This window comes from Rhopalosiphum maidis, chromosome 3 (genome assembly GCF_003676215.2).
Source record: "Rhopalosiphum maidis isolate BTI-1 chromosome 3, ASM367621v3, whole genome shotgun sequence".
In the NCBI taxonomy this organism is placed as follows: domain Eukaryota; kingdom Metazoa; phylum Arthropoda; class Insecta; order Hemiptera; family Aphididae; genus Rhopalosiphum; species Rhopalosiphum maidis.
In genome coordinates this window covers 24,529,426-24,549,649 of record NC_040879.1, presented here as the reverse complement: position 1 = coordinate 24,549,649, position 20,224 = coordinate 24,529,426, and the positions used below count along the sequence as shown (strand labels likewise).

The window sequence follows — 20,224 nt, the reverse complement described above, 5'->3', positions numbered from 1 at the left end:
GCACTTAAAATGCCAAAATTATAGTATAAAATATATTTTATTTAATAAAAAAGTTAATTTAATTTGAATTTTGTGTTTGAAGTTGATTGATTCTTTAATTATGCTATTCGTCTGAAACATTTTTAAAATTTTTTTGAAAGTTACGTTCACAATTACCAAAAAAAAAATGTACTTTCCTATAAATTCACAGCCCTATAATAATAAAATATGACCAGAAAAAAGTTCATCGCCCTTGATATCTATTTTATAATATTTATTTATTTTAACCGAGCTTACTTACGTTCGATTTTGCATAGTCGGTCTTAAAAATTCTAATATATTTGCATATATGTACGGCGTTGATTTTTTTGCTGCTTGCCCAGATTTGGTAATACATTTACGACGGAAACTATCCCTTAATGACTTCCATTTATTTTTTTGTAACTCTGCTACTATAAAAATAATACGAATTAAATATAAATAAATAAAAATATTTTAAAAATGTTCTCGAAAGGCGTGTTTTATGAGAGGCAAAGGGGGCATTTGCTCCCAGCAGCATTTGTGTACAGATTTTTCATACATTTTGTTTTTTCGTAATATATAAATTTCTCGATCAGTGATTAAACATTTTATAGATATTAAAATATATGAAATATATTATACAGACATAATAAGTTAAATTCAAATGAATTCAATACCTACACATACGCGGTCGAAACTCGATGGACGAGGATTGACGCACAGTTATTGTAGTAATATTATTATACTATTATTTTAAACAGTTCTTGATAAGTATTGGCGTACCCACATTATTGTGAATTTGTGGAAATATAAGAACGAGTGATACAACTACGGTCTATGGTATACGACGCGAGCACGCATATTCTAGTTGTGGTGAATTATTAAAAGGACGTCTCCGTCTCACACACGTACCACATAGTAAATTTTCGTTCACCAGTTTCAAAAGTATTTCATTATCTGTGTTCTCTTGTTGACTTTTTACGATATTTTAATTTTTAGGTGAGTTATGAGTACGAAATTATTAAATATTAGAAGAAAATGCTCATAATTCACTTAAACATTAAAATATCGTAAAAAGCCAACGAAAAAACACAATATTAATGTTCTTACCTAAAAGTTTGATAATAGGTCATACACCATAGGTTATAGGGGTGTATGTGTGTAAGACAGAGACAACACATATACGGGTGACCGGTAAGACGTCCTCTTAAATTTTTAAAAATCATTTACAAATAACAGAATTATCGTTATATTATTATAGTCAGTGAACACTGAATAGTAGACAGTCTGCTGCCAAATTACAAATTACATTATTCTTTTTCTGTATTGAAGAGAGTAAAAATTATCGAAGATCATCATTAGCAAATGAAAAATTATCCACACTATCCAATTTATGTATTGAAAATAATATTTTGGAAGAAATGGATTGAAAAACATCATTCATAAATTTATTATAAAAAAAGTTATTAAAAAAAATATATAGTTTGAATTCCCGAAAGACTTAAAAATATGTATACATACTATTATTTATTTCCACGGTTTATATTTTATATTATTTATTTAGAAAAAAATTTAATAATTTGTTATTGTTATGTTACATTTTATTAATATCTCGTTTTATACTTGTTGTACAAAAAAAAATGTTCATACAAAAATTGTAGAGGACAAAATTATCTACAAGATAGTTATACATTCATATCCAATCGCACTAGCGGTATACGAATTTTATCGCTTACCGTACAAAATTACGATAATATAATATATATATATATGTGTGTGTATAATATAATAACGATAATACGAATGCATTCGTTTCCACACCACCATTGGAGGTACAAGCACGGCGCGTTTTTTTTTCATGGTTCCCCAGTAGGCTTAATCCATGTAGTCAACAATTATATTATCATAGTAAAGTTATCTAATAGTCAAAACAAAGTAATTAATATTACATTTTAATTATTATTAATCATCAACTTCTGAACTTCGCACTTGTCCTGCAGATATAAATTATCAGATTTTGCATACAAAAAATGTCCAGAAGCGTGGAAAAAAGGAAGCATTTTTTTATAGCATAAATAATGTAGAAAAAATACAAAATCGAGGACCAGCGGCAAAGTTATGAGTACAATATTTTTAAATGGTATCTATAGTTAGAGATTTCATTAGATCTGAAAGACTAGGAAATTTGGACGGACACTTGAATGCTATAAAAAAAATGCTTCCTTAATTTTTTTCACACACCAGACAAAATTTTACTTCCAAAACTGTTGTCACACTGATTTTGGTCACGGTGATAATCATTATACCACAGATTATTATCTATATTTGAGGTTATACAGTTATACTATTTAGTTTTTTTACATTAAGTAACAGGTAGGTACCTAATCATAAATTCATAATAATTTCTGTTGTTTTTTGTAATATTTGTTTTTAATTGAATGATGTTTATGATTAATTCAAACCTCTGACTTAATTATTATTATAGAATCGATAAAACATCGATTAAATATCTACGTAAAATACATTTTAACATTTTGATTATGCATTTTTCAAACTAATTTACTCATTATTGTTTCGTTTTTGATTTTATATTCCTGTTTATATGTTTACAATTGGTTATAGGTAATTTAATATAACATATTTTGTTATAATAATTGGTCAATTAGGTGAGTAAGTACTTTGTGTTTAGTTTTTAATTTTAATATAAAATAAACTGTATATAATTTGTTTAAATCTATCAAAATATTATAGATATTATAATAAAATAGTTTTTTTTTTTAGAATGTCGTCAAATATAAATACAAATTCTCATACTACCAAGTTAAGAGGTAATGAAATATCAATTTATCATTTCCAACATCAACCAAACAATGATTCTGGCCAAAAGAACGATTCTGCAGCATCTGGTTGTTCACCGATTTCAAATGTAAGTGCACAAAATACAAATTATTATTTATTTACAGTAAAAAAAAATAAAATAAATAAAACTACCTATTAATATAATTTAAAAATAAAAGATTAAGATTTGTGTAACTATTGCATAATTTAATGTTTTATTAATTTTAAAATAATAATCTTATTTTTTATGATTGATTGAATAGTCAAAAATAATATCTGAACCACAAAGCAATAAATGTGGAGGCAGAGGAATGGCCATTCAACAACTATCTGAATCTATGTCTTCAAAATGCAGTATAAAAAATTCAAATTTGGTTTGTTTTTTTATATTTATAATTAATAATATTTTTTATGTATTATTAATTTGTTTTATAACATTAGTGACTATTTAATTAGTTCTCTTATATTATTTTTACATGTTCCTTTATAGAACTTCTCAAACTTAAACATAGAACGTTATTTCAAGAGTCTTCAAGAAGAAAATTTAAAAAGTAAGTTAGTTACATGACTATTAATTACATATTTTTGTACTTAGGTATTTATTATTGCACTTATTACACCTAATAATAGTATTAATTTTGTTTTCAGTAAATATTTAAATTTTGCTATAAAGAATATATTTTTAAATTTGAAACATGCATAGAATATAGATATTATAATTTCTTATTAATTTTTTTCAGAACTTAAGGAAGAAAATGAAAAAATATGGGGAAAATGTATACAATCATATAAGAGTACATAACATGTAATTGGTAAAATAAATTTTTTAATTGTATAATATAATAATATACAAACTTACACAAAAACCTTGATAATCTAAAAAAAATCACACCAATAGGTGGTCTGTGTTAGTGATTTGTCTAGGTTATTTAACATTTTTAAATTTATACGATTTTAAATCCACAAATTTTATTTATTAGTTTTGATAAATAACATCTGGCAGTAAAATCAGCCATTAATCTTAAATCTTAATAATAACTTGTATTATGTACAAATGTGTCTACACAAAATTATAGTCCATATAATGTGTTATTTGTAGTGTATAAACTCGATTCCAGTGTGTAGAAGCCGCATTCGAGATGGTTGAGTGAAAATCGTATCACCGCAAATTCAGTAAGGAAAGGTGATCGGGTGTCTAGAAATTGATCACTAAGAATGTGATAAAGTCGATTACCATATTTACGAGTTAACAGTTTTTCTATAACTTATCAGTTATCAATCAGTGCAATACTGTGTTTATTTTTTCGAATGAATGAATGAATAAAAAAAATATAAATATGAAAAATAGTATTTGGGGTTCTAGCTATCAGCCCTCAACCAATGCAAATCGGTACCTGTACTTCTGTTGTCAAAAGTCTGAAGCTATTTTGTAGGAGAAAATGTTACAAGTCGATTGCCATCTTTGAATATTAAATAATCCAATATTATTATTAACAATTTTTTTGTATTACAGAGCATATCTGTTACCTTAATAGGTAACTCTGCGTTTTTTTTTTTTTTTTTGATGTGTTAATAATAATTAATAAGCAGGGGGTGGAATAAATGAATTCAATTCAAATTGCTTAACAAATATTCCAAAACCTTTATATAAGTTACATCAAAGGTAAAAAACAAAAAAATAAGTCATATTTTTAACCACATATAGGATAGAGCTATCAACTTGACTGTATTATGATGGCAAAAAACATTTATAAACTGATGTTTGGTTGGTCTTTTACAAAAGGTTTTATATATTGGTACAGGAAAGGATAAACTTATTATGTTCAAGTACTATTAATAGTATTAAAAAAAAATATATATATATATAACAACAATTACTGATACAAAGCAATATATTGATGATACAGCTTAGGTTTCGAAAATATTTTAAAAATTTGAAATCAAAATAAAAACCAAAAAAGGAACACAAAAACAAAATAAATATTTATAATAATTATATAAAATTCTTTAAATTAAACAATATTTTTTTAAAGCTTAAAATTAATATGATGAATTTGTGTTACAAATGTTATGAATATTGACAATAAAGCAATAATTATAAATAAAGTCAATTAAAGTATGGAGATTTAATAATTATCGTGAAATCAATATGCAAAGGAAATAAAAATAAAAAATATAAAACAAACTTGGCTAATTGTGTTATTGCGATAGATACACATCAGGCGTTTGTGGCAGGCATAGACATAAAAAATTTATTGTATACATTAATAAATGTTCACAACATAGAAAGTTTAAGCTACCTAGTTCATTTATCAATAGATTTGCAGCACATTTTAACACAATCGTAATACACTCTTTAAATATTAAATAAATATTTTATAGTTACAAAATTCTCTAAGCCTCACAAAACAATTATTACAGACAAATGTTTACGATTTTAATTTTTGTGCAAAAAAGTAACGAAAATAATAAATAAAATATTTTATGTGGCATTTACATGAGTGTATATAAATATATAAATGTATATTCCGATTGTAATTATTCAAAGATCTTTTAATTGAAACAGATAATGAAATAAACGTTATAAATAACATTTTGATATATCTATGATTAATATGATTTTTACATAACACTACCGAGAATATATATTTATATATTTTGTAAATAAAAATAATAATTAAAAATCTTTATAACAAATAAATAGGTATAAAAAAAGTATAATTAATTTCTCACGATTATAATTTGTTAATTAGGGCAGTTTTTACAATTTGGCTGTTATTTAAAAACAATAGCAAATAAATGTCTACAAACATAAAAAATGGCAATTGATGCCAATGGTCATAAAATTACAATCTAAGTGATGTACATTACAATAAATTAAATAGATGATCTGAATGTTCATATAAATATATATGATTTAGTATTACCCTTTTAGAGTATAATTTGGATACAAACAGACAAGGATGAATGGCAACAGACAATTTGATAAGATAAAACTAAATTTAAGTGCATAATATTGTCTAATCTACTTGCACCAACATTTTTCTTAGTTTATTTTATGCACAACGTAAATTTCATGATCACATGAACGGTATAAAGTAGTTTAAATATATATATATATTTTATCACAAACAAATAATTATTTATTTATATATATACGAGTTTCAGATACCGTATTAGCAGCCATATTACAAAAATAAATTTAAATGCATAGTTTATCTTTTAAATAACAATTCTAGTAAAAAAAAAAAAAACCATACATTTTAGAATTTTTTAAGCTGAAGAGAATGATAAATATTTAAAAACGTGGTTAGAAATGTACAAAAAGTACAAGATGCAATAATTACTATAATATGCTTTTAGGAAATATGTATGTAGCATTCAAATATATACTCACTTAAAAAAAGAACTGATTTTTTTTTTTTTTTTTTTGTCAAATATGATACCTATTGATCTTAGTTAGACCCATAATTTAATTATTAATTTTAAAATTAACTGATCAAAATTGAATTACAATTTTATGTAACATATTAACTAATAATAACTCAGTAATCTGTTCCCACAGTCATTCATAAATTGGACATACATTAATACTGAAGACCTATTACACTTAAAGAAAAAAAAATACACGGTTTAAGATGTTAAAAATACAATTTTAGTTACAGGACGTAGTGTATAAATGGCTTGAAATTAAAATTGAATACATGTAATTGTGTTATTGGTACATTGTATTTCCAGAATATTATCATATTACTCTCAAGCTTATCTATATTTTTTTTTATAAATATAGAAATAAATGTAAAAAAAGTTTCAAATTTGGTAACAATAATTTCAAAAGCGAAAAAAAAAATAAATAAAAATATATTTATCGTAATAATAGATTAATTTGTTGAATAGGGCCAAATCTTATGTATGACATTAAAAATAAATAGGATTAATCTTATTTACTAGTTACTAATTGCATCAATCTAATGCACTTGATTAAATAAATATCTATTAACTTAACGAAAATGAATAGACACTGGTGTCAAAATTGTAATGGTTTAGTCTGTCAAGTCCAAAATGATTAAAAGATGATTGAATGACTAAATGAGCTACAGACTATTTGTAGTGCTGGTTGACCAAAGCTGTGTTTGCCAAAGCGTTTGTCTGCGTATTCTAAAATAGAAAATTAAATTAAATTTGATTTATAAAACATATTTATAACTTAAATTCATTCAAAAACTTATATTATAAGTGCCTTAATGCTAATGTAAATTATATACTACAAACAACATGCCTACATAGTTATTAAGCTGGAATACTCTTCTTCTTTTCTTTCTTCTTTTTAAGGAATGATGGTGTTCTAATTCCCTTTTTTTTCTTTTTCTTGTCCTTGTGTGAAGAATCCTCGGTGGACATTTCTTTAGTGGGTGACCCCTGTAATATATTTGAACAAATTGTTGTAATTTCTTTGATAATTTTTTCACAGAAATAAAATGAAAATATTTATATTACCTCTTTACTACTTGAAAATGTGCTTTGATGAGCATCTGATTGGTCTCCATTGTATGTATTTTCTCCTATAAATTATATTAAAATTAAATAAATTATATAATCATAATTCAAAAGAAAACATTTTTTAACTTATTTTTAGTAATTCACATGGAATGCTATATTTATTTAATTACTAATGGTAACAATCAGAGGAAATACAAAAAATAAAAATGTTTGGTATGACTTTCCTGACTGCAACATAAGCATGCAAATTGATTTTTTTCACATTTAACTAAGTTTTGGTTTCTAATTGTTGAGTTTAGTAGGTGCCTTGCTTTTATAAGTACAATAATATGCGTTGCGTGTATTATAACAAAAACCATACAAGTTATAACACTAAAATTCTGTAAACAAAAAATAGAATTTTCCCCTACAATATGCCAAAGAAATACAAAGTAATCTAAAAATCACTGCTATAGAACATACTTGCAAGAAATAAGAATAGCTCAATAATGTCAAAAGACAACCTTTCTGTATCCAAATTCTGCAAAATAACTTTATCAAACATCAGATGAATAACCAAACTACAGGATCATCTGGCAGAGTATTTCAATCTTGATTAAAACTTCAATAGCTAATATTAATTAATATTAATATATCAAGTCAAAATACATTATGTATGATAATTATCTTATTATTGATTACATTGTAAACCTAATATATTTTGTTTTATTTATTGCATTTATAAAATATGAAGCAAAAACACAATATGATAAATCATTAACTAATTTTAATATCCAAATTGTCAAATTGTTCTTATCTACAAAGTATATTAAATAATTATAAAAGAAAATTTCAATTCCTAAAAATTGATTAATATAATAATTACGTAAAAATAATTAATTTAAAATTATAAAAATAAAAAAAAAATTAAGATTTAAATTAACAATAAAATATTACGAGTTTTTTTATAAATACATACTTGTAAATTCAAAGGAAAAAATTAATTTTAAAACTGATTATTCATGATTCAATAACATTAATTAAAATAATTGGGAAATCACAACAGGTTTCCAAAGTGCAGTTATTTTAATTTAACAGTATCAATTATCAAATATTAGTATTATATCAATATCCAAACATTTATAAGAATCTGACACAGAGGAATTTAATTTGCATTTACTTGTTAAGTGTTCACTATTTGCACTTTTTTCACAAATTTCTTGAACGTTTATCTTATTAGCAGTAGATGGTAATGTAATCCACATAGGTTTAATAGTAGTTTCTGTACAATTACTTATGTCATACTTGTCTTGTACTAATTATTGAATACATAAATTGAAATTAAAATTTAAGACATAAACTAATAAGTAGCACATATATTTTGAAAATAATAAAAATTAGTTTTGAAAATATTTTGATTTAGTAGTTTGAAAAATATTATTCATTATCATACACTTCTTTATTACATGAAAATATGTCCAAATTAAGATAGCCTACATACTGGGTACTAAAAACTTTTTTAGTAAATAAACTTAATATATAATTGTTTTAATATATTTTTTCAAACATATTAAAACACTTAAATAATTTCAAATAAATGAGATTGTAGTAGTATTTAGTAACAAATTTGATAAATATAGATAGCGAAAGAAACACACTTACATATGGTCAACTATTGCACAATATCAAACCATTTGAAAAAGATGATTTATAAATCTGACGAAGTGACGACTAAAAGTGATAAATTTGGAATACATAAGAAAAAAATTCTATTAACTAAATCCAACTATCATTTTTAAAGCCATTTTTGTGAAGTGGACTACTTTATACTGGATATTCTATTGTGAAACTAAATTAAGCTAATATAAACTTGATAATTTTAAATAATAATTATCTAATTATATTGTAAAATTAATTAACATACCTTCACTTAGAACAAATTCAGCTTGGTCAGGTTTTAGCACCGATTTTCTTTCTACTTGTAACACTCTGGCTTCTGAAAAATTATTTTCAACAAAACGAATTGATATTTTGAAATATATTTATTTTTTATTTTTATATTACCTGCTCTACTATCATCTTCAGTTTCACTAATAATAAATGCTTCAGTTTGTCTTGCTGGTGATAAGTGAACACTATCCATTTGTTCTTTAATATCCATTATTTGATCCTTATCTATGAGTTATAAAAAATATCAATAAATAAGTAGTAAGATAATAAATAATATATTAATTTATACACTAAAACATATCCAATTAAATAAAATATTAACCAATTGTACTCCTTTCAACTGCATTTTTATAATATTCTATTTCTTCATCGGTGACGGCATCAAATGGATTCTTTGCATAAGGTGTTTTATAAACAGTTGCATTATGTTGAAAATTACGTTGTATTATTCCTTTAGATGCAGCCCCAACCAAAATAACTTGATCACTGCTTGTGTTTAAATTAGCATCCTAAATTATAAACAATATTAGTTATAAGTATTTAATTTAAATTTACTTAATGTATATTCAATTTAATCAATACTTGTAATTTTTTTGCTTCCTCCCAAGAAACACCATCTAAAATTTGGGACTGGGGCCCTGAAGTAATTTTATCAGCTCTTCGGTTTTCTTTAATCTTGAGATTTAAAAAAGTTGTGTAATAAGTAAGATTTATTTATTTATATAAATAAAATAATCATATTTACTTGTTGCTGTAGTTTTTTGAATTCTTTTGGATTAGTATTTTTTGGAACAAATTGTAGAGGTCCTTCAATTTTAAAAGGCGTACTTGAATTTGGAGATGCTTCAGATACCCACTAAAAAATTATTACTATTTTTTAAAATTTAAGTATTACAATTAAAATTAGTTTTAAGTATTATTATTATTGATAATATTTATCTCAGACATGTATTATTTGTAAATAAATGTTATATATTTCAAACAATATCAAGTGGATTTTAATTATTCTCTTAAAATAAAATAATTTGCATACAAATTGTTACAGAAACTAAGTTAAAGTGTAAAGCAGTATATTATTTTTCAGAGGTATGCATGAAAAACACAATTTAATTTGAGCATTACTTTATTTTTTAAATTACTATTTATTCATTAAATTATTAATTTAAATAATATAAGACAGCAATTTATCGATGCTTATATATTATGTATAAGCATATTGGAATGATATACACAATTACATTTACTATGATACCTATATAATACCATACTATCATGAATCAGAAGAGAAAAGAAAATATTTTATTGATGACTACTACAAAATTTTTAAACAATTTCAATACAACATAATCCGATATTCAATTGAATTTTTGATTTAGTTTATAAGTACATCAGAGAGGAAGAAAAAACAAAATTAGATAAAAAAAAAAAAAAAAACTCCTAATGAATTACTATGATTTTAAACAATACATATCATGTAAACTAAAACATATATATATATATTTAAACAAAAATGCTTTAGTGTGTGTAACACAATAGATAATCTTATTAACAATATAAGGTAGTTTAATTTATAATCTATTCTTAATAAATACCATATGAAAAACCCAAACTATTAAATCTTGAAACAAAAATAAATGTTCAGTTTATTGGCATAATTAAATAATTTGATTTTACATATTCATAATTATATAAATATATTTCTATTATTCAATTACAATAGTATAAATAAATAGCAAAAGCGAAAATGATTACAGACTTTGTTAAAGCACTTAAACTAAGTGTTATTAACTTTTGATAAGCCCAAAATGTAAGTGTAGTAATATATAGTTATAAAGACAAAAATAATAAAATATACTCTTTTACTTAGTCTAATAACAATATAAAAATGTTAAGACACAACACTACTTTTGTTCGAAGTGTTAACATTTGACATTAAAATAATATAAATAAATGTATAAATAATAAGTAAAATATTACTTTGGATTAATTTCATAAATTATAATGATCAAAATCAAATAAAATATTATTCAATAAAATCGCGGTTAACCGAACACATAAGAATTAATTTTTGATGTCTACCTTAGTGATTTTTTTAGGATCTGATGTTCCAGTTTCAAGAACTTCCACTTTTTGGTACACATTTGGCGAATTTAACCATTTGGTTCTATCAGTTGATTTGCGGCCATCATAATATTTTTTCCATTGCCTAATAAAATATATAAATTACAATATTATATTATTATATACTGCAAATAAATACAAAATTTAACTTGCCCATTTTTATATAGCTCTTCTTCTTCTAATAAATATCCAAGAGAAGAAACTGCTGGTGGTACCTCGACATCATTACGAGGACGGGGAGGTTCACCTTTGATAAGTGGTTGCCGATATATATAACCAGTGCGGAATCCCTAACAAATAAATTTGAAATTAATAAAACTATACATATCTTATGAACATTTATTACATTTAACATACATTTATTTTGTGACCAAAAATGGGTTCACAATAATTTATTATCTAGGCTTTATATTCTGTGTATCTAGCTTTTATATAATTTTATTAGTCAGTATTTTAACACAACAAATTAAATTTGATCATTACTCTTTGAAATCTCGATTGTCAGTTATGGCCAAATATTAAAATAATAATAAGTCAAAACTTAAGAGAAACAACAATAGAAAAACATTACTTCATTGTTTCAAAATTAGGAATTTTAAAATTTGACAATTCTTATATTTTGATCAAATATTATTTGAGATTGAATTTGGTGTATTTACATTTGTATTTGAACTAAAAGTCAAACCACATCAAAATAATACAAAAACATCATTCCTAAAAAACAGTTTTGGATATAAAACAGTTAGTCAAGCGACTTAGATCTAGATGAGTGGGTGCCATGAACTCAACCTTAGTAGACCTTAAATATAATTTAGAAAAGTTTAATTATTTATTTGAGGACATACTGCATTGTCTAGCATTCTCATAAGTGCTTCAAATTGAAGACCTCCAACTCTCCAGCGTTTATCTGCAACAGCTCCTCCTGCAGGTAATGGAGAAGGTAATGTACCTTCTGGTGGAGTCCTGGCTGCATCGTAAATGAATTTGCACTGTTCGTCAGTCATTGTCATAATGTTATCTAATCCCACAGGTAATACTTTAAGCTGAAATAGAACAAGAAATTTAAAAATAATAATAAAATACCTAACTTAGCTATTAAATATACCTGTGTTTCACAAGCTGTAACAATATTATACGCATTGTAAAATGCTTCTTCTATTGATTCACCACAACAAACTGCACCATGGTTAGTAAAAAATATAACCTAAACAACAAATATTGAATTTAAAGAAACAAATTTCATATGTTAATATTGTAAATTTACAGTTAACTTCACAGGCCTATTAAATAAAGAACTTTTTAGTAATAATGCAAACAACAATAGTAAAAGCATAGTTGTGTAAATATAAATAAATGGATAGATACAATAAAAATAAAATTTCAAGCTTCTAATACCTTGTTAATAGGTCCTAAGCTTCTTGCAATTTTGTCTTTTTCATCTGGATCTGCAGTTGATCCTGGGTATGCATAATGTGAGACTTCTCCAATCAATGCACTTTCTTTACTGATGTGCAATAAGCCACAACGTAATGATGATACAGCCAAAACAGGTCCTCTACAAATAATAATTAATTAGAAATTATTTTATGAAATTTATCAATAATTCAAAATAGTAACATACACTTGTACATCGATGATAGCTTTCAAATCAGGCCTTGCTGCATAAATAGCAGCATGAAGTTGAAATGCTGTTATGTTTACTCCATAATTAGTAGTCCCAGGTTCCATAACATTTCCTTGCATGTCCACTTTAATTAAACTAGAAGCTGTCACTTCATTACATAATAAACCATACGGGCTAACTAAAAAATGTTCTTCTTCTTGATTTAATCGAGCCTAAAAATAAATTATTATTATTTTAAATGCAATAATAAATAACTAAAAAGGAACATATATATATTTTTAAACCTAAATAAAATGTATTCAAATTTTTTAATACAAAAATATTTAATTTAGTACTCTTTTGTTACTTCAATTATGATTCAAGAGAACGCTATACCTGCATGTGTTGTCTCTGTCTTACTAATGTACATCATAGCAAATTTGAATTCAGCAAAACACATTTTGTGATGTTAGCTTTAGTATAAGAGTACTTTACCTATTATCACATTTAAAGGATTTAAATTATATATTTATCATAAAATTTAAAGGTAGATTATTTAGAAAATGTCATATGTTTTTATTGATATTATGGTTTTAAAATGAGTTATTATGAATATTTTAAAGTTGTAGTATTTTACATAACTATAACTCACTTTAAAATCATAAAATCAATAAAATCATATGACATTTTTAAATAATATTCTACCTTTAAATTTTATGATAAGTTAATTTACTTTAATATTAAAGTTAACATCACAAAATGTGTTCTGCTGAATGCAAATTTGTTATAATATATGTTAGTAAGATAGAGACAACACATGTGGGTATAATGCCCTCCCCTCTTAATTAAAAGTAACTCAATTTAAATAGCAATAGTAAAAAAACTTATAATTACAGAAACTTGGTTATAGATTCCTTGGGTCCAGCCATATAAATCCATTAATCTGAATACTGCTGCTAATTTACATCTGATAATTTTTTCACCTTTGGCATATCCCATGCTTTCTACTCCACGAATATCATTAATTGGAACCACGCAATTTGAAGCTACAACCATAATTACATTTTAGTATAAGCAACAATAATATTAGTTTTTTGTGGGATTTTTTTTTTTTAATAAAATATGCAGCATACTAACATTTAGAACCTCCTGATTGACGCCCTCCCATCATTTCTGAAATTTGTTGTAAAAGTCCAGCAGGAACAGAACCACCATCTTTCATTTGAACTTCAATTATTCTTTCTAGTTCTTCGCGGAACAAACGAGAATTCATAATCATTTCTACTCTTTTTCGCCGTTCCATTTCTCTTACATCCTATATTAAACAATCATAGATTAAATATTTAACATAATTTTAATTAAACTGACAATATTTTTTGTTTTTACTTACAGCATCAATATCTGCTGGTCTCATTTTTCCACGTTCATCATCATCTTCATTGGCATTTGCATAACCATTGCTTTGTGGTGGTTCAGCTTCTACGTCAGCCATATTTTTAGTGTTAAAAATTACTTAACCTATTAAAAAAAAAAAAGATATAGGTAATGAGTATAATTATATTCAAACATAATTGAAATTAATCCTTAATTATTTTTATATTTTTTTTCTGCTTTAAGTTTGTTGTATACCTTACATAATTATTGCTTGATTATATTTTATTATGATTAATCATTTATGTATTATAATAGTGTACATGTATAAAAATACATACAGTTTTATAGTAATTTTATTTATTAAACTCTATTTTAAATGTAAAAAGATATATAACTAAGCTGACTCTATAAGTGTCTTATACTAATTTTAATAACAGTAAAACCTCTAAATACTAAACTTTCTAGATCAACAAAATTGTGTATACTATTTAAAGGGGATATGGAGGTTAATGAAAGAATGAATAATATCAAAAAATATCAACAAAAATGATACACTTATGTATTATTATTAAAAACAAAATCAGTTAGGAAATGAGATGGCCATATTCTACAAATAGACAAAAAAAACTATAAAGGTACTTATAATAAGGTGAAAAATATAATATTATAAAATGTAATTGTAAGAAAATATACTTAGATAATTATTACGATAAAAATGATTAAAACCTAGCCATAAAAATGTTCAATATTAAGATATCGTTAAGGTAGGATTTACGATGTTTTAGAATATTTAAATAAAAATAAATGTAGTGATTCACCAATCATGTTCCCCAATTTTCAATTTAATACTACTTAAATTCTTATTCTTAGAATTTTTAAATATACTTTAAGATTATATTATCAAATAATTGAAATTGTTCGTACTACCGAGTATTCTATGAGGTAAATATTGATGAATCCACTTCAAAAATTGAATGAATATCTATGTTATTAGAATGTTTTTAATAAGAATAATAGTTCTGCAAAAATATAAAATAGGATTAATATAAATTATAAACTACTAAAATATTCTAATTGCCATAGCTGCCATATCTTCTAAACCCATTACTCTTAATACATAATACATTAGTTCAATAATTCGTAAACTACTAATTCCAGTTTTGATTTTGAAACATTAACATTTTTAGAAAATATTATCTGCTAAATAATTTACTATTTAAGATGGGATTGTCATTTGAAAAGCAGAAGTTTATATTCCTATAAAACACTCCTTAAATAATAAAAAAAAATCTCAAGATTTAGAATAACTGGCGTAATTGAAGAAGAAAAAAGGGGAATATGCTTGCTTAGTGAATTGCATAATATAATATATATGTTATGCAATGGATGGATTAAAATTAAATTTAGTTTTTATATTAACAATTGAATAAATTACAATGTATCCAATACTATTTACTTAACACTATGTACCTACTGGTACATTCATAAAAATAAGTAGGTACCTATATTATAAATGGGTTATTTTTAGACTTACGATGATCAAGGACTTCCAAATTATAAACTATCTAGCAAAAAAATATTATTTATTCCATCAGAATTAAAAAACATATTTAATACAGTTATCAGAGTTAAATATTTAATTATAATATGTTTTTTATATTGAAAATAATAAAAAAATGTTTGCTATTCTAGGTATTAAGATTTATTAATGTTGTAAACTAAGGAATAATATCACTTTGTCAGCAATACTTAACATAAATTATTATATCTTGTTATCTTGGTTTAGGATTAAGGTAAAGGGTTACTACTGTATTTGTATACCTAGATTGTTCTATAATAATATTTTTTATAAATTTAAATGTTTCTACCAACATTCATAAACCTATGATGAATAGGTCTTACATTTATTTAAAGTCAAGGATTATTCATAATTTAATGTACAATACACAAGTTGGGTCATATTATAGAATTTGAATTCTTAAAAATTCAGTTTTTTACTAATAACTAACTAGTAAATAGTAGATGAATCATAAAATAGAAAGTGGTCTATTGTGTTTGTTTTTATAATATATTAATGAATGATAATGTTCAATGAAATAAATGATCATTAGAACATGCTATATATCATTATTAGTATTATTACACTTTGACCTTAATAATGTATAATCATACAATTCTCACTATTATTGTCTATCTCCTAAATAAAAGTTGGTTACAATTCTAAAGAGGAAACAACTTGTTACTAAACTACTCAAATAATATATATATATATATATAATTAATTCACAAGTAAAAACTATAAAATAATAAAAAAACATGTTAAAATTGTCATTCCTAAAATGCTAAATTTTTATTATATTTAATTATTTTTAAATAAGGATTAAGTTTATACATAAAATAAATAAGCATCTATTTGGAGACCATTAATTACTAAGATTCTAGGTACATATTAGATTTTTTAAGTAAATATATGAGAAAAAATTTGATTAATTATTGTTGTTAAATGTTTTAAACAAACTTTTAAAGTAGATTTTTAAATGGAGTCTGATTATTACATATCTATCATTAATATTGATAATTTGTTCTAGACATTTTTGTCAAATTGCTATACCTAGTATAGCTATTATGGCTAGTATTATTAATTATAATAAACATTTTAAACAATTTTAATCACATATTGGATAGTAATTTAAAATAATATTAAATGAACATAGTAAAATTAAGTAAGAGTAGCAAAATAAAAATAAAAATGTACAAATAAATTGTTTTATTATTGTTCAGTCACTAAGTTTTTAAATAATAACTGACAGTCAGTCAATAAAAACATTACGTTACATTTTATTTTTACTACCAATGGTTAAATAAACTTTGACCTCATATTATTAAAAAAATATACGTATGATTAGGTACAAGTTAAAATCACTTATTCATAATCTTTAGTTCATTCTGAATACTTATCTATATTAGGTATTTTTTTTTTTTACACAGGCACCATTACTTAATACAATTAATATAAATTTATGTTAACATGATAACAGTTTTAAAAAAATATAGAGCTAATCATTATATCCTAATCTAAATGTGTTATGTTAAGCTTCCTATCAACTACACTACTATATGTCTACATAATTATTGTAATTAATTATTTAGCTGCTGCCTACCATGTTTAAACATATTTAGATAAAAATGATGGGCATGTTATAATAAGCATATTATTATAATTAGATGTTTAGGATGACGTTTACATACATAAGTACCTAAATGTTATGATACCTACATACAACAATTATATTCATTGTTAAACAACAAATAGATTAAGATTTATAGAAGGAATGTTTCTGATGTATATTCTCACACCAAAGAATAGAGAATATTTTAATATTAAAAAAAAAAATTAAAGCATGTACCCATTGTTTTAAATGTGTATGTATTTTAATTATTTTAATACGTACAAAGAGTTATTGGTAATTGTCTACATCATTAGATAATATTATTGTTATTTAAATTAATAGCGATTAATAATACATTTAATGTGTATCTATGTAATACCTATGTGCGGATATTAACGGCCATATAACCATTAATTTACACTTATGTAATTAAACATTAAAACAATTAGAGTAATTGCCTAAGTAAATTATGCAAAGTAAAAAAGAAAATACTGCAATAATTTAATGATAGGTAGGTAGGTTAAAGAATAAAGAGGAAGATGTTTAATTTATTCGGTATTTTACATAATATCTCGTATAAATAAAACAGACAACAAGCAAACAAGTGGTTACAGCATGTGATGACTGATCACACAGCGACGCCTGAACCTAGATGACAAATATTTTTTCAGCGTCAGCAGGATGATCGACCAAAAACAACATTTGGAGTAGAAAAAAATTTATATAACATAGACATACAAGAACTTGATGAAACAATAATACTGTAAGATGGATGTCAGCAGATAATAATTGTACAGAAACACGGATTGCCGAAATGATAATAATAAAGACAGTAATTCTGGGTTGCGTGTGTGATTAATCACTAAAAATTAAATCAATCAATAACGAGCTTATGGTCCCTTAAACACGATTGAGTAGTTCGTGATGGATCATTAAATTTATCAATTTATCATGCAACCCGGTATAATCATATCAAGTCATGCACATACCCTCGTTGATCGATGCAATGAATATCACAATATTCGGGAACGTCGAGATTTTTTTTTAGTAAAATATTACTGGCGAGTTGTTAAAAAAATTATAATACGATCGTAATAACTAGTAGTTGTACGGACACACCCAGCCACGGCCGTTGTGGGTGAGTACGTTTATTATTATTAAACCGCCGTAAGAGGACGCGATAGAAACGTGTTCGTAAATCAGAAGCCGTGATGTGCGGGGGACGCGCGGACACAACGCGCTGACGCCGGACCGGGCCAAAAAATTATTGCGAGAAAAAAAAACCGAAAATTCTTTGCGCGCACGCGCAGACACGCTGTACGACCGAATTTTTTTTTACACACATTCACAAACGCCGGTGAACTGACCGGTGGTAACGGTCGGAGTGGAGGAGAAAACAAAAAATTTAAATTGTTAAATTGAAAAAAAAAACGGACGAACCGAGAGAGCGCGGAAATTCGCGCGCGCCCCACCGTCCCCCAGCCGCCTAGCCCGACGACGCGTTTCCGGGCGGGTTTCGTTCGTCCGGTTCGCCACTTAAAACGTTAATTATCATTATATCACATATTATCACTTCCTGTTATTGGAACAGTGCGCTTACCGTTTGGTACGACGTGCAGGAACAGCGCTTCCCCTTGTCGGAGGGGGGGAGGTGGTGAGATCCGGATCGATCGACGACTGTGCTTCACACCGCCGCTTGTCCGCGAAATGTATTGCGCGACGCTGGTGAATATCGCCGTGTTAGATAGGTACGTCGTATGCCGTCGGTTCGGTCTCAGGAGGACATATTATCATCCGCGTTCGGAGCCGGTGTAGTGGCGCGGACAAAACGGCCGGAACAAAATAACGTATCGCGAAAGCAAAGTGTGCGGTTCCGCGGGGGGAAGGACAACGATTTACTACTGCGGCGGCGGCACACTGACGTCGGACTGTCGGAGGCGGCGTCGACTGGCCGTACGCGCAACACACACACACACATACACACACACACACACGCGCACACACGTACGCGCGCACGCACACTCGCACGCACAATACGTACGCTCTCGAACACTCGCCGCGCGCGCACGCACACCAACACGCACACCAACACGCACAGACGGTCTCTCCGCAACGGTAAAGTACACACACACACACGCGCGCGCGCGCGCACTCGCACGAGACGACGACCGAGTTAATGACTCCAAAACACGAACCGCAAAAACAAATGGAATCCGCCGCCGCCGCCCGTTCGTTCGACCGGAGATACGCCCGCGCGTGCGCGCGAGTGTTTCCATCGTGTGTCGCGTGTGTGCGTGCGTGCGCCGATCGGCGGAGAGAGCTGCGATCGTCGTCGTCATCGTCGGCGGCGGTTCCGATATCCGAACCGTTCGGCGGGCGTGTGGGAGCCAGGCGGCGTCCCAGCGGATCGTGGCCGGCCGCGTTTTTACGCGCGTGTGGCAACACTGCGGCACATCGCCTTCGGTGGACGGGCGGAACGCCTCCGCGGACATAATATCGCTATTGTGACGCTCTCGTCCACAGCACCATTATTATCGTTCGCCCGGCTACGCCGCCGCCGCCGCCGCCGCCCGAGCGGCCGGGCGTCGTCCGATAATACTTGCACGGATCGTATGAAAAATGTATATTATTTTTTACACGATCTGTGACACTACGCGTTGTGTCCGCCGCCGCACTTGCGTGCGGATAT

General features: G+C 26.8%; 2 protein-coding genes across 5 annotated transcripts; one reads left to right on the top strand and one right to left on the bottom strand.

Moving 5' to 3' along the window:
- The first annotated feature begins 2,631 nt into the window (after positions 1 to 2,631).
- Positions 2,632 to 4,667, top strand: LOC113555541. The gene is made up of 6 exons (XM_026959948.1): positions 2,632 to 2,670; positions 2,782 to 2,926; positions 3,102 to 3,212; positions 3,329 to 3,389; positions 3,579 to 3,650; positions 3,938 to 4,667. The coding sequence occupies exons 2-5, from the start codon at positions 2,783 to 2,785 to the stop codon at positions 3,638 to 3,640; spliced, it is 378 nt and encodes a 125-aa protein (XP_026815749.1). The 5' UTR covers positions 2,632 to 2,670; position 2,782; the 3' UTR covers positions 3,641 to 3,650; positions 3,938 to 4,667.
- Positions 4,668 to 6,126: 1,459 nt separating this feature from the next.
- Positions 6,127 to 19,505, bottom strand: LOC113555540 (protein hu-li tai shao). Of its 4 annotated transcripts, none has more exons than XM_026959947.1 (18): positions 19,136 to 19,500; positions 14,382 to 14,509; positions 14,129 to 14,306; positions 13,886 to 14,037; positions 13,010 to 13,224; positions 12,784 to 12,943; positions 12,494 to 12,592; positions 12,234 to 12,431; positions 11,542 to 11,678; positions 11,347 to 11,473; positions 10,013 to 10,123; positions 9,850 to 9,942; positions 9,590 to 9,776; positions 9,382 to 9,492; positions 9,242 to 9,313; positions 7,336 to 7,400; positions 7,118 to 7,257; positions 6,127 to 6,996 (listed from the first exon to the last, which is right to left on the bottom strand). In XM_026959947.1, exons 2-17 carry the CDS (start codon positions 14,481 to 14,483, stop codon positions 7,129 to 7,131), a joined length of 2,136 nt encoding a protein of 711 aa, XP_026815748.1. In that variant the 5' UTR covers positions 14,484 to 14,509; positions 19,136 to 19,500; the 3' UTR covers positions 6,127 to 6,996; positions 7,118 to 7,128. The 4 variants fall into 4 exon arrangements, with proteins under 4 accessions (XP_026815748.1, XP_026815747.1, XP_026815745.1 ...); XM_026959946.1 differs by having other exon boundaries at positions 6,128 to 6,996; positions 7,122 to 7,257; positions 19,136 to 19,499; XM_026959944.1 differs by lacking the exons at positions 6,127 to 6,996; positions 7,118 to 7,257; positions 7,336 to 7,400 and adding an exon at positions 8,403 to 8,632 and having other exon boundaries at positions 19,136 to 19,505.
- Positions 19,506 to 20,224: the final 719 nt, after the last annotated feature.

Bases quoted from the DNA above. Each gene is read 5' to 3' on its own strand.
- LOC113555540 (XM_026959944.1), bottom strand. From the start codon at position 14,483: ATGGCTGACGTAGAAGCTGAACCACCACAAAGCAATGGTTATGCAAAT. The intron at 14,038-14,128 runs GTTAGTATGCTG...TTATGGTTGTAG, and splicing joins TCAATCAGGAGGTTCTAAAT to CTTCAAATTGCGTGGTTCCA. The intron at 8,633-9,241 runs GTATGTTAATTA...TTCAATAATTAG, and splicing joins TGAATTTGTTCTAAGTGAAG to TACAAGACAAGTATGACATA.
- LOC113555541 (XM_026959948.1), top strand. From the start codon at position 2,783: ATGTCGTCAAATATAAATACAAATTCTCATACTACCAAGTTAAGAGGT. The intron at 3,213-3,328 runs GTTTGTTTTTTT...GTTCCTTTATAG, and splicing joins GTATAAAAAATTCAAATTTG to AACTTCTCAAACTTAAACAT. The intron at 3,390-3,578 runs GTAAGTTAGTTA...AATTTTTTTCAG, and splicing joins TCAAGAAGAAAATTTAAAAA to AACTTAAGGAAGAAAATGAA.